The sequence below is a fragment of the Nelumbo nucifera genome, chromosome 5 (genome assembly GCF_055504915.1).
Source record: "Nelumbo nucifera cultivar China Antique chromosome 5, China Antique-T2T, whole genome shotgun sequence".
Classification (NCBI taxonomy): Eukaryota; Viridiplantae; Streptophyta; class Magnoliopsida; order Proteales; family Nelumbonaceae; genus Nelumbo; species Nelumbo nucifera.
Window position 1 is genome coordinate 3,379,671 of NC_142653.1, and position 14,189 is coordinate 3,393,859.

Sequence of the window (14,189 nt, forward strand, 5' to 3'; positions counted from 1 at the left end):
AGGCTGTAATTTCAACATTGTAGGTTGCAGTCTACTTCTCCGTAGAAAATTCGAGTGAATATGAGTAGAAGGTGACTGTAAGTTTAGATTTCTGAGAGAATACAGTCTACTGTCCCAAATAATTATTTATCATAAGAAATAGAATAGAAATATAGACTTTCCTGGATGGGACACCTGGATTTCTACACGGTTTTGAAACACCGCTTTTTATCAAACCTGGGGCCGCAGCCGCTGGAGCACAGCGCGAAGAGTCGTCAAAATCAAAATCTACTGACATGTAAATACCCTCCTCGCATTGACTCACCACTCTACTTCTCCTAACATCCTCAGGGTTTTATTTGTCATTTTCATTTGACGGAGAAAAAACTCACCAAACATTTATATATTAACATGGGAGTTGTTTGCTATCGCATGACAGCACTGGATCAATTCAAACTAAAACGCTTCTCTGTCTTTGTTTGCCAATCATGTTTAGGTCACGCTCGAAAGATCGAGCTGCTACTAGTCCCGATCCTGCGACAATGGCGTCGAAGAAACCAAAGCATTCTCGGACGCATAATACGAAGAAACCTTCGCCCTCAAGGTCCAAGCATGTCCCTGCTCTGCTTTTGATGCTGTTATTCGTTCTCATCCTTCTTGTCGCTTTCGTAATCTTCTCCCATCAGGTCCGCACCAAAGGCACCCCGAGTGCTAAAGATATCACTTCTTTCCTTCACAAGACCGTGAAGAGGTGTGTGTGGGTTTTTGCCTTGCTTGAATCTGTTTTTTAACGAACCTTAGTCATCTGGGTCGTCTGTGAATTCAATTTGACGATTTTCTTATGCAGTTTTGATGGGTTGGGAGAGAAAGAGCAGCAATGGACGGAAGTTATCTCCTGGGAGCCTAGAGCAGCCGTTTTTCATAATTTCCTGGTAAGCACGGGAGGTTTGTAAAGGCATCCCATAGTACGTATTTTCTTTGGTTTATGCCTGGTTTTAGTCACAGAAAATCTGATTCTGGGCCACTCCGTTGTGCAGTCTAGGGAGGAATGTGAATACCTGATTGGTCTTGCGAAGCCTCGTATGGAGAAATCAGAAGTTGTCGATAGCACGACCGGGAAGAGTGTTGATAGCGGGTTAGCCTCTCTCTCTCTCTCTCTCCCACTCCCACCCACCCACACATTGAGATGGAACTTGACAAAGCTTTTTACACAGGGTACGCACAAGCTCTGGGACATTTCTCACGAGAGGGCACGATAAAATCGTTAGGAGCATAGAGGAGAGGATTGCAAAATCCACATTCATTCCTGTAGGTATGTGCCCAGATCGTTTTGGGAGAAAAAATTTCTGCAACTGCAAGCCTTCGAATTGTATTTTGGTGAACGAAGAATTTAATTCCCGATGCACAATCATTTGATATATTTGTACTGATTAAGACAAACGATGAAATTCACAGAGCATGGGGAAGGACTTCATGTGCTCCGTTATGAGCTTGGTCAGATGTACGAGCCCCATTTTGACTATTTCCTGGATGAATTCAACCCTAAGAATGGGGGCCAACGGATGGCCACTGTTCTTATGTACCTGTAAGAACTCCCCTTCCTTCATGTATTGCAATTCGAAAATTCAGAGGGTGCGTCGTCTTATATATGTAGACTGACTTGGTTGTTTGCTTCTTTTTGCTCTTGATTGTACTACAGTTCTGACGTTGAAGAAGGAGGGGAGACGGTATTTCCCGATGCCAAGGGAAACATTAGTGCAGTTCCTTGGTGGAATGAATTATCTGAATGTGCAAAGAAGGGCCTCTCTGTTAAACCCAAGATGGGTGATGCAATTCTTTTCTGGAGCATGAAGCCTGATGCCACTCTGGATCCTTCAAGTTTGCATGGTTAGCCATTTCGATCTTCTTCATCTCTCAGTTTCTGTTGAACATTTCATCCAACATTAGCCATTTCTCTGAGCTTTTATTTTTCTTGTGTGATTGTTCTCAGGTGCTTGCCCTGTTATCAAAGGAACTAAGTGGTCATGTGCCAAGTGGATGCGTGTCAACGAGTACCAGGTCTGAGCTAAACAGTTGCGCTGAAGGTACCCTTCTATGCTCTTAAGGGTTGCTGCGACTGATGAGTGATGAATCGAATCACCTTCATTCAACAATTGATGCTTGATATTTCTATTTTCTAATTAAAAGCATAATTTAACTTTTAGGACAAATTAGCCTACTCGAAATGCTTTCCCAAGGGTTTATATCTTATATTCATCCCTACCTGTTGCAGAAACAGAAGTTGGAAAAATTTTCCATCAATTTGATATATAACATTTTTCGTCCACCTCTGATTATTATTAACTATTTTCTTTTGTCAGGTTATCCGGATGATTCATTGTAGACTGTATAAATGTGTTAGAATTCCAAGCTGACTCTTCTTCGGATGAGAAATCTATGATGTATGCTTGTACGACCCAGACTCTTCTTCGGATGAGAAATCCGGATGATTCATTGTAGACTGTATAAAAACTGGGCTTCCTTTCCGAGGAGTTAATCTGCGCACCAAATTTACTTTTTCTTAGGAAACTAGAAAGATGGAATGGTTACGCTGTATTTCAATGCCCAACTGTAATACCAAAAGAAAAATTTTAAATGGAAATTCATCAAATTGATTGTTTCATTAGCTTTTTCTATGTTATCCCACTAAGCTTATTTAGTTTCATAAACTTTCGACTGGCATGAGACAACGCCTGGCCCTACTTTGGATGCATTTCATTCCTCTGCTCTTGATCTCAGTGTCTATATGGGACAATCAATTTCTGAGTGAATAACCTTTAGTGAGAATATTCTCCTTGTACCTTTTCAACATACGAATCCGAGGCTTTACTCGTACTATCATCGGGAGATGTTCCCAATTCACGGCGGCTATGTGCTGTGGGGCGGAGATGTGTGATTCCGTCGTAACGATGTTGCTTAACAAGAACAGATCAAAATTCAGAAACGCCGACTCGCTAATTGATAAAATTGGCCCTGCTTTCAATTTTCAAATAGAGTATAGGGCATCCAAGCCAAAGGTGAGCAGAACAGCCTCTGCTCGCCTAAAACACTAATCATATTACATGTGAAGCAGGGTAGTCGACTAGACTAGTTGCCCCTACAGTCAGTCAGGAAGTCAATAAGACCTCCTTCCGTTGTTTTTTTAATAGAAGGAAGAAAAACCTAGCGTAACAAAGTTCTAATCCATAGCACAGATGTAGAAAATGGGCGTTTGTTTCTCTGATATCTTAACTCGGAAAAAACTAAATGGCTCAAATTTGCCAGACAATCCGCAGCTCGGTTTTTCTCTCCACTGATGAGATTGAGCTGCCACACGTAATGATCTGCTTTCCCCTATGCTTCTGCATTCTTGAAATCAAGGATGAACATTTCTAAGATGGGGGATCACTATTGCGGAGGCAGTCCATTACGATCTTTTGAGTCACCTTCAATCCAAATTTTGGTGAAACTATATATTTTGTGCGTTTCTATCCCTGCCCAACATGAATTCAGCCAATGTTGATGGAGGAGATACCTGCTTTAAGAATTGAAACTCCACCTGTCAAATCCTTTCCTATACAACGGAAAGAGCACAAACCGTTTGCTACGGTTCAAAATTGACTTTTATCCTTCCGGTTTAGGAGGCCGTTTGATAAGGGTTGAAGCAGCTGAACTGAATGACTTAATAATCAGGATATAACAACCAACCCAACATGCAATTCAGCCATTAAATAATTCACTTTCAGCTACCTCAGCTTTTTATCAAACGGGCACATGTATACAAAAACTTAGAAACACCGCGGCAGCAAACCTTGGGCTGGTGCCGCTGGACTGGAAGCTCCAACTCCAAGAACCAGTAAAATCAAATCCAGCTACCAAAAACTACGTACGGGGCCCCCTAGCTACCGTTGACTCATGGAACTAACATATATATATATATATATATAATTATATAGCAGAAGATCAGCACTTGGAATTTTGGAGCACTCGATCCGTTGTTGTGGTTGTCACTGGTGATACACAGGCTTTTTTTGGTTTCGCCAATAAACGCGAATTCTTCGATCGATACCTTAGACACAAAGAAGGAATATTATAAATATCTTCTGTAATCTGTATCTCTCTTCTTCGAAAAATAATGCTTTCGAATAGTTTACTGAGATTTTGGTCGTTGGATCAAGCTGCTGCAGCGATGGCGAAAAAAGCAAGGAATCGGGTGCTCGGCAGGAAATCGTCGTCGTTCACGCTTGTTTCTGCTATGCTTCTAATGCTGTTATTCGTTCTTGTCATGCTTGTTGTTCTCGGATTCTTCTCTCCTCCAGTCAGCAGAAATGATCCCCCTAAAGCAAAGGAAATCAGTTTGTTCGTCCACGACACTGTAGAATTAATGTAAGCAGGTTTTCAATCGCTAGCTGCTGCTGCATCTGCTTTCTTTTTATCAATAAAGTTCGTATATTTTGTCTCCATTTGTTCGTTCAATCGTCATCGCAGTCTGCAATATTCAGAAATGATGGTGTCGGACTCGGAGAGAGAGGGTTGCAGTGGACGGAAGTTATCTCATGGGAGCCCAGAGCAACCCTTTATCACAATTTCCTGGTAAGCTTCGCTTTTTGACGAGGAAGAGCTCTTTAATCTATACGTATTTTCTACGTTCATAACCATATACGTATCTTGTACGTACATGCATGATCTCTCTGGTCTACGCCTGTAAAGTGGGTAGACGGGCACTGGAGTATGTATTTGTGTGATATGTCTGTTTATTTGATGAGGATTGAGGAATTACAAAAACGCCTGTCCACTTTACACTTTACAGGGTGGTCCTGTATGTAAATTCCCTAGTCTATACTGTTCATGGGCGGGCTCGGGCTTGGCTTAAAATTCTAATGGACCCGGCCCGAAGCCCATTAGTCTCCAATATGGAGTATAACATATTCAACACAAGCAGGAGAGACTATCTTTATAATTGGGATTTAAAGAAGCCACAACTCATAAGGCCCTAGGTACTGAATGTGGTTTACTTTGCTGAACAGTCTAAGGAGGAATGTGAGTACTTGATTAGTCTTGCGAAGCCTTACTTGGCCAAGTCATCAGTGGTGGATAGCAATACCGGCAAGAGTATGGATAGCAGGTTTAATTTATTTCCTCTCTCTCTCTCGATCTCGATCTCGACTCCCGAGTCCTGACCCATGAGTTGATCCTCAGCGTCCGCACGAGCTTTGGAATGTTTCTGAACAGAGGACAAGATAAAGTCGTGAGGAGCATCGAGAAAAGGATCGCAGACTTCAGTTTCATACCCGTAGGTATGCGCTGCGCTAGTTGTTAGTTGTTACTGCACTGGGTAGTGGTTGGTTCCCACTTCCCATAATATTTTCTCCAAGCCTTTCATTTCATAGTTTAGTTTCATTTCGAATTGACCCGGTTGACCGTCTGAATGGTTCAACCATCCGGTCCAGTGAACGTGTTCAGTCTCTTGTGCTACATTATAAAACCCTTTCAATATCGTGTGATTTGGATTAATTTAATTGACAGAACACGGGGAAGGACTTCAAATTCTGAGATACGAACTGGGGCAGAAGTATGAGCCTCACTTCGACTACTTCGTCGATGAATTGAACACTAAGAATGGGGGTAACCGGATGGCCACCTTACTTATGTACCTGTAAGAGTAGTACTCTAATATATCTAATAATCCCTAGATCTGTCTCTGGGTAGCGAAATATTCCAACTTGATGCATGACCCATCATGCGACTTAAAAAAATAAAAACTAACTGCTGATACATGCAGTTCTGATGTTGAAGAAGGAGGGGAGACAGTATTTCCAAATGTCAAGGGAAATATAAGTGCTGTACCCTGGTGGAACGAATTATCTGCATGTGGAAAAAGGGGGCTCTCTGTTAAACCCAAGATGGGGGATGCAATTCTTTTCTGGAGCATGAAGCCTGATGCCACTCTGGATCCTTTGAGTTTGCATGGTCAGTGGCCATTCAATCTCTATATATATTCTCAGTTTAATTAATTACGTACCAATACATACTTAAATCGATCGATCTAGCATTGAGAGTTTTTCATCACCTATCTCTCCAGGTGCTTGCCCTGTTATCAAGGGAACCAAGTGGTCATGCGCTAAGTGGATGCATGTTAATGAATACAAGGTCTAACTGTGTTACCTACGTGTACCCTTGTAATTAAAGGTACGTACGTACTTACCCATCCACATCAATATTAGCTTGTATCACCTCTGGCTTTCTCTTGCATTCGGTCTACTGACGAGATACTGATGCCTGTAATCCCCATAACAACACAACAGATGGATGCATGGATTTGTATGTTATATCCAATATGTCATTACTACATTTACACGTGTCCCTTAAAGGTCGTGTGGTTACCAAAAACAATCCCCAACTGAAAACATAAACACCCTTTACTTGGACATGTGTAAAAACAATCGCCACTTGTGTGTAGATCTCTGATTCTACTTATTGCGATAACAGGATTATTGCAAAGTAAGGGAAAAATCTATGATGTGAAAAAGATATGATATGGAAATTAAAAATTTTCAATTTTAATCAATTCACACCCATCCATGAATTTTGATAAATAACACCTTATTTGTTATTACAATTATAGTTTTAATTTATTGGTCATCAATTATTTTTCGGATATCATATCTTTTCTATATCATACTCGAAATTGTTTATTTATAGTTATAACATTTGATTATCTTTTCTTACTAATATTAACATTTTTTTGCAGGTTTGATAAATGAATTTATCAGGCGGCAACCATAATGTAATATGACAAGTATATTAGAATTCACTCTTTCTTGGGCCTAAAAACCTATTGTCGCAATTGAAACTCAACATATATAGTATGTTATATCCAATATGTCAGTCTATATATAGAGTGCTCACACACATCCAACCATAATGTAATTAAATTAATGGGCTTCATAGCTCCAATTGATTGCAGCTGCATGTCAAATGAAAGAAAACAAATAATTCCTAGAGAATTAATGCAAATTTATAGTTTTTGATTGCAAGTAAAATGGCCGTGGAAATTAAACAAGATATTAAAAAAGAATGGGATTTTGTTCATTTTATGTGCAGCCAAATGCAACCTTCATTAACAAATTGAAAAAGAATAAAAGAAAAGAAATGGGTTTCATTTCATTCCTTTGAGCACTGCAAATTGCATGACCTGAATATTAATTCGCAACCATGAGATGCAATTAGTAAATAATTAAACTACGTAGACAACATAAATGTATGGATAGTGAAGGATTGAGGAAGGAGTGTTAGCCATTTGGCTCGTGGTCGTGGTGGAATGGAGAGGAATAATATTCCACTTTCCCGCACGACCCATGGATGATGGGATGGAGCTTATTTTTTTAATACTTCAAATTCACACCACTGATTCCTGCAACTTTTGTCAGCTTAGCTTCACGTCCTTCCATTATCATTCTATTTAATGATGTTTGCTTCTGGAACACAATGGTTGTTGGTTGACCTCGTCCATTATTAATTTATTGTTATTAATTAATTCATCATAAAAATATATTATTATATACTACGTCTTCTCTTGACTTTATTTGGTCTATTATTAGCGAGAGAGAGAGAATGTGTGTGAGAGATGCCTGATGATGGCTAATTCATAGATTAATTTGACGTCTCCTAGTTTGAACTTTAAGTGCATTATTAATGGATTCTGATTTCTATGTTCATTTCACTTTTTAATTACTTTTGCTTTTCTTTGAAACCGTTTGACTGTTCTTTTGACACAAGATGATACAAATTTGTGGTAAATATGTATATTATTACATCATATAGAGTTTTATTTTGACGTGTATGTGACTAACCATCACCATTTATGATTGAAATGTTAAATTTGACAACAAGTAAAAATAGAAATTTGTATCAATCAATTCTAAAACATTTGAGGGAGAAAAAATCTTTCCCATGCAAATTTGTATTGATCAAATACCCTCTATATCATCAGCACACTCAAACCCCAAAACCCAAATGCCCTTTCTCCATAGCTTTCTTCATGTATGCAGGATTGGATCAATTCCTGAAATTGAACAAAGAGCAAAGAGAAACCAAGATTTATTTCATATAGATTATAATAGATCAAATCTTTTATATATATATAACCATGAGAAAGATAAGTTATCATTTTGTCCGTATTTGGTTCGAAAGAAAAGGTAGCTAGGGAAACCTATACAAATAGTGGGAATATTTACTTTGAAACCTTACCCAGTGCCATATGATATAATCATCTTCTGATAATTGTCAATTAATTTGCTTTTTAAAACAATATAGTTGCAGCTGCCATGGTACTATTAATCTAATATTTTCATTGAAGGAGCTGGACATGCATGTGCAAGAAACTGATTATTTAAACATGTACTCCTCTAATTAAAGAATGACATTGAAGAGTTGTCATCAATAATGGGAAATAATGGACGCTGCATATTCAGACTTCTTAATTCAATTCAAACGCCTCTGCTCGGAGCTTTAGTTCATCAGCCAGATGGGTCCCTTTTAACCAAACCACCTTTTCTGGGCTTCATGGTTCAGACTACTTGTAGTCCATTGTATAATTCATAATTGGATGCTGGTTTTGGTGTAAAGTGATTAGATTCTTGGATCGTTTGTCTTTATATCTGTTTTTCATATTAAAATCCCTTTGACTTATATTTTTTCTTTCTATCTTTATCGTCTTTCTGTTCTTCTTCTTCCTTCTTCCCATCAATTAATAGATTATCAGTGGGCGGTAGCTTGCCAGCCTAACAGAGAGATTTCAGACTTTGACTAGGATAAGGAGGGGATTAGAGCCCAGTCAGCCCACTTACCACGACACTCCAACCTGTTAAGTGTTTCGCATTTTGTTAAAACACTAGTAAATTTGTACATATAACAGTATCTCTAGGACAAAATTTTTTATAATTCATGAGCTGAAGTGAAGGTAAATGTCATATATGTCTTCTTTATGCCTATGGGATGCTTAGACGAGGGGGTATAAAACGTCCAACCAAAATTGCAGAAAAAAGGGGCATTCGCTCATCTTTAGGGGTGGTGATACTTAACCCCCTTAACTTTCTCATATTCCAATATTTTGCCCTCTCTCGTAGCATTCCTCGGTTGACTTCGAAAGAGAAAGATTATCATTTGATCATATACTTGTTAAACATTTTTAAATCCTTAAATCAGCCTTTTTCTTAATTCGTTTAATCATTTTGCCCTTTCTCTTACATTAGGAACTAATGTATATTTACTTTCTTCTTCTTTTTCATAGTCAAATAACCAAAGTAGTGCACTAATTAATCATCAATACATTGTGAATAAATGTGAGATCAGTTGGTTTGCCTAACCAATTTTATCATTCTGTCCATACAAATATGGAAAAGGCATTTTAGTAAATTAGCATTCTCTATTATTAATACAGATTATCCAATTAAAAGAAAGGAGTAAAGTGTTGAAATCTGAAAGTTGAAGGGGTTTTTGCTACAAATAAAAAAAAAATCAGGATGGATAAGTGATACTATCCCCAAAGTACAAGGTGATAACATGAAATTACCCCAACTTAAAAGAAAAAGGGTTATAATTTGCACCATGGGTTGGACCCATTGACCTAAGAATTGATTATGATTTTTGGACCCCAAAATTGCTTGCTCAAGGTTTGGACCAGATAATTGGACCATTTAATTAGAAATCGTGGTCAAAACGGTTCCTTTTTTTCCAGTTTTTAAAACCATGATTTATATACTTGAAACATAGAGTAGTGAATGATAGGTGAAGGTATTAATAAATAAAACCCAAAACAAGTAATAAACTGGACTGAAAATTTCCCAAAAAAAAATTCACTCTTTCTAGATAATCATCGACCTCACTATTCACCAACCCTTGGCCGGACTGGACTGGATTTGATTAGAAAGAGAATCAGTGAAGATCACTCATAATTACAAAATTACCCCTCATCGTTGACTCTACCAAGAACAAAGAGGTTTCCCATCCAAGTGCTAAATTTGACATTTCATGTTTCAAAATTAAATCGTTGGACAAAAGCATCTTGTAAGAGAGAGAGAGAGAGAGAGAGAGAGTCCTCTCTTTCTTCTTTGAAAGAGTTGGTCAGGTGCTAAGAAGTCAGACGTTGTTAAGCTTTGCTAATAAAAGCGAGATCTCTGCGTACCACAGTGGTCGCAGAGAAAAAGGAAAAAATTAAAATTAAAGATTTGTCTCCGTCTCTCGTTCTCTCCCTTCTTTTTTTTTTAAAAAAAAAACAAAAATAGGGTTTTAACATTGCATAGCTGAGGTTTCGCTCGTTCCATCGACCTGCGACAATGGCGAAACCAAGGCACCATCGCCCATCTAGCAAGAGATCGCCTTCTTTCACGCTTGTCCTCGTCATGCTTCTCATGCTGACTTTCGTTCTCCTCGTGCTCCTCGCTCTCGGAATCTTTTCTCTTCCCATTAACACCAATGATGCTCCGAAAGCTAACGATCTCAGCTCATTCGTCCGCAAGAGTGCATACAGGTATACCTAGGCCTTGTTTCTGGTTGTAATTACGTCGTATCTTCTGTCAATTCGGTGGCGATCTGATTCGCCACTTTTTTTTCAATTTGTTGTTTCATTGTAGAAATGATGGTGGGTTCGGAGAGAGAGGGGAACAGTGGACCGAGGTTATCTCCTGGGAGCCTAGAGCGTTCGTTTATCATAATTTCTTGGTCAGTTCTTGAAAGCCTACGGTTTCTTTTGTGTTTACTTTTCTATTCACTCTATTGATGGAATTGAAAATGTTGCCAGAATTGTTGGTCTCGCATTTTTGTTTCTGAATCCTGATTACAAGTTAATTTGATTCTTTAAGAGGACCATTCTTTAACCGATCTAGGACTTGTACTGACGATTTGGTTCTCTGAATTAATACAAATTATATTTTACATCTTCTTTCTGGATCATATTGAAGATTCTAATGATTCATAGATCTACAACAAATGAAACATAGGTGGTATGAATTCTGTAAATAATAAATCCAGTTTTGGGTGAATTATGCTTTTCTGCTACAAACAAAAATCTTCCGAAAGAAAGCACAGAATAATAGGAGTTGTGAGTGGACCATGTCTGGGTCTCTCTTGTGACTGGACCATGTCTGCATTGTGAAATGTGGATTCATGGCCATTCTTCCAAGTTACAAATTCAAATAAGTCTCCATTTGTAAACGTAACCATAATTTATACTACCAAAGTTGTCTTATTAATTTTGACGCAAAATGTTAGCCTTTTATGACTATGTATAAGAACCGTGCTTTAACAGTTTGGTATATAATGAATTCTATCTGTGATTCATAAAAACCATAATACCTGTGATGTATCTTTGTCTGTGGGTATATAGATCTATATTACTTCTGCTTCATTTCAATGTCACTACAAAAAAGAATGTCGCAGAAATCTGAATCTGGCTAATCTTTTGGCAGTCCAAGGAGGAATGTGAGTACTTGATTAATCTTGCAAAGCCTCATATGGAAAAGTCAACAGTTGTTGATAGCACAACTGGAAAGAGTAAAGACAGCAGGTTTGCATTTGTTGTATATGACAGAAATCGTCCCTCCTCTTCCTGTTTTTTCACAAAGGAAATTGACGTATTGCTGGTCCTTAGGGTACGTACGAGCTCTGGAACCTTTCTCAGGAGAGGACAGGATGCAATCATCAGGAACATAGAAAAAAGGATTGCAGATTATACTTTCATACCTGTAGGTATGTGATTATGGTGGTTTGGATGTATGATTGCTAATTTTCTACTTGTCATATCTCTGCTCAAACATGGTTGGGACTCTATCATGAAGCTTGTGAGACTTGAAACTTGACCTAACTGGAATTACCTTTTTCTTTACCTTGTCCTTTCTGATGTTTTTCCATGAGGCAAGGACTTCTTCAGATATTAATAATGCTCCTTGCATAAATATGATTATTACCAGTGTTCAAGCTTTCATTTTTTTTGCTACAGATGTTCAATCTAGTTGTTGATGGAAATCCTTGATTTTTCATTATCCATTTGCTTGAACAATGCCTACATCATCATACATTTAAAAAGTATCAAATTTTAGTTCTTTTGTTTATTCTTTGTATTGAGTGTTCTAGGAACAAATGAATTAGTTACCAAAAAGAAAAAAAAAAAGAACAAATGATTTTTTTCTGTCTATTAATCTGCTTCAGCTTGTTAATGGCTTTATTGGTCCTGCTAGGTTTATCACTAGTTTTTCTTCATATAAGCTACATATCATATGCATGTATTTTCTTGCAGATGTTTCTTTCACAGATACCTTTCACTTGGTTTACAATTCTTGATCCACTGTTTAAATGCATTGCCATTAACAGAACATGGGGAAGGACTTCAAATTCTCCATTATGAAGTTGGACAGAAGTACGAGTCTCATTATGACTACTTCCTTGATGAATTTAACACTAAGAATGGGGGTCAGCGGATGGCAACTCTTCTTATGTACCTGTAAGAGCTCATATTCTCATCATGTGGTGACTGGTGGATTGAATATATTTTGGGATGCATCATATAGTGACAAAGTTCTACATCTTTCTTTTATAGCTCTGACGTTGAAGAAGGAGGGGAGACAGCATTCCCCAATGCCAAAGCAAATTTCAGTTCTGTACCTTGGTACAATGAGTTATCCGAATGTGGGAAAAAGGGATTATCTGTTAAACCAAAGATGGGTGATGCATTGCTTTTCTGGAGCATGAGGCCTGATGCCACTCTGGATCCTTCAAGTTTGCATGGTCAGTTAATATATCGCTACCCAATCATTGCATTCTATTTTGATTAGGTTTCAATTACAATCAGGTTCATTTGGTGTAAAATTGTGTTAATAATTTCTCATCAGAGTTATCTTTTATGAGTTTATCTTCAGCATCAGCAAGTTTGTTTCAATGCTGCAACATGAACCAATTTTTTAGCTCAATTCTTGTTTTGGAATTATATCAGGTGGTTGCCCAGTAATCAAAGGAAATAAATGGTCATCTACAAAGTGGATGCATATCAATGAATACAAGGTTTAAGTTTTTCAAGGTACTTATCTGTACCCAAACATTAAGAAAATATGAGATATTGCCTACTTGTAACACAAAAAGTAGTTAGTATACTTGTTTTACCTTCAATTTAACCTATTTCACTTTTAATTTTTGGATATCTGCCTTCTCTAAGATATAAGCAAACTTACTAGTTGGTCCAGATGGATTATTCTACATAACCTTTTTTATTTTTACCAAGGCTGCGTGCTAAAGAAAGTTTCATGAATCCTCTTTTACTAATGGCAGCCATACCTCCAACACTATTACTGCTGCGTGGAGTTTGTATAGACTAATGTGTCATGCAAGAAGAGCACTGTGGGCAGTACTTGCTCTCAAACGTGGACAACCAACTTTTTCTCCTTTTCAGGATACATTATAAACTTCAAATTAAATTAATATAGCGTGGGTGATGGTTTATCCTGCAATCACTATTTAAATTGTGTGGCTTGAGGAATGAATTTTCTTCTTTTCCCCCTCAGTACTGTTCTAGTAGAATGTGGGGTTGGCAATCAACATGTATCCACTTGTTTTTTTATTACTTTCATTTATGACATTATTCATTTTCCACAATGTTACCTTTGGCAGGTTATCAAGATGAATTTGTTCATGTAGGCAATTGTTGTAGTGTGTTAACACATTAGAATTCCAGGCAGAGCTCCACTTGTTGAGGACAGAAATCTACAATGTAATCTTGTACCTTTTACCACCCAGATGCCTTGAAAATTTTGATAGACTACTATATCTCTGCTGACTAGCAACTCAAGTTGGGAAACATTGGCCCTTCCACCACGGGAGAATAAAAGCCAGGGTCCTTGAAAGGAGGAGTTTATCTTCACAAATATTAGGATGTCATCAATGGGATGCTGATACTTCAACACTGGACTGTAAAACCAAAAAACAAAAAAAAAAAAATAGATGTAAATGAGTTGTTGTGTTTCATTAGCTTAATGTGGTCCTTGTCATGCGAGTTTATCGATTGCCCACTTTGTTTTGAACTGTTTGGAGCGGATGCGTAATGCGTAATCAATTTGTGGATTTGTTGTCATGACATTTTGTAACCTTACATTCATCACTAAGGCTATGTTTGGTTTGAAGGAAAATGTAAGAAAAGGTAGGGA

The 14,189-nt window shown here is 37.9% G+C and overlaps 2 protein-coding genes and 1 long non-coding RNA gene across 4 annotated transcripts; all 3 read left to right on the top strand.

Annotated features, from left to right (window-relative positions):
- The first annotated feature begins 393 nt into the window (after positions 1-393).
- On the top strand, positions 394-2,479 carry LOC104603673 (putative prolyl 4-hydroxylase 10). Its single transcript, XM_010267755.3, has 8 exons — positions 394-730; positions 827-911; positions 1,017-1,114; positions 1,194-1,291; positions 1,435-1,564; positions 1,679-1,866; positions 1,970-2,063; positions 2,340-2,479. The coding sequence occupies exons 1-7, from the start codon at positions 468-470 to the stop codon at positions 2,041-2,043; spliced, it is 936 nt and encodes a 311-aa protein (XP_010266057.1). The 5' UTR covers positions 394-467; the 3' UTR covers positions 2,044-2,063; positions 2,340-2,479.
- A 527-nt stretch (positions 2,480-3,006) lies between these two features.
- Positions 3,007-5,959, top strand: LOC104603672 (uncharacterized). The gene is made up of 4 exons (XR_016076521.1): positions 3,007-4,383; positions 4,500-4,590; positions 5,025-5,653; positions 5,780-5,959. It is a non-coding gene; the product is annotated as an uncharacterized LOC104603672 (long non-coding RNA).
- A 4,115-nt stretch (positions 5,960-10,074) lies between these two features.
- Positions 10,075-14,116, top strand: LOC104603671 (putative prolyl 4-hydroxylase 3). 2 transcript variants are annotated; one of them, XM_010267752.3, is made up of 8 exons: positions 10,075-10,528; positions 10,632-10,719; positions 11,466-11,563; positions 11,648-11,745; positions 12,367-12,496; positions 12,593-12,780; positions 12,986-13,069; positions 13,657-14,116. In XM_010267752.3, the coding sequence occupies exons 1-7, from the start codon at positions 10,335-10,337 to the stop codon at positions 13,057-13,059; spliced, it is 870 nt and encodes a 289-aa protein (XP_010266054.1). In that variant the 5' UTR covers positions 10,075-10,334; the 3' UTR covers positions 13,060-13,069; positions 13,657-14,116. The 2 variants fall into 2 exon arrangements, with proteins under 2 accessions (XP_010266054.1, XP_088744249.1); XM_088888123.1 differs by having other exon boundaries at positions 10,080-10,528; positions 13,318-14,116.
- The last annotated feature ends 73 nt before the right edge of the window (positions 14,117-14,189 follow it).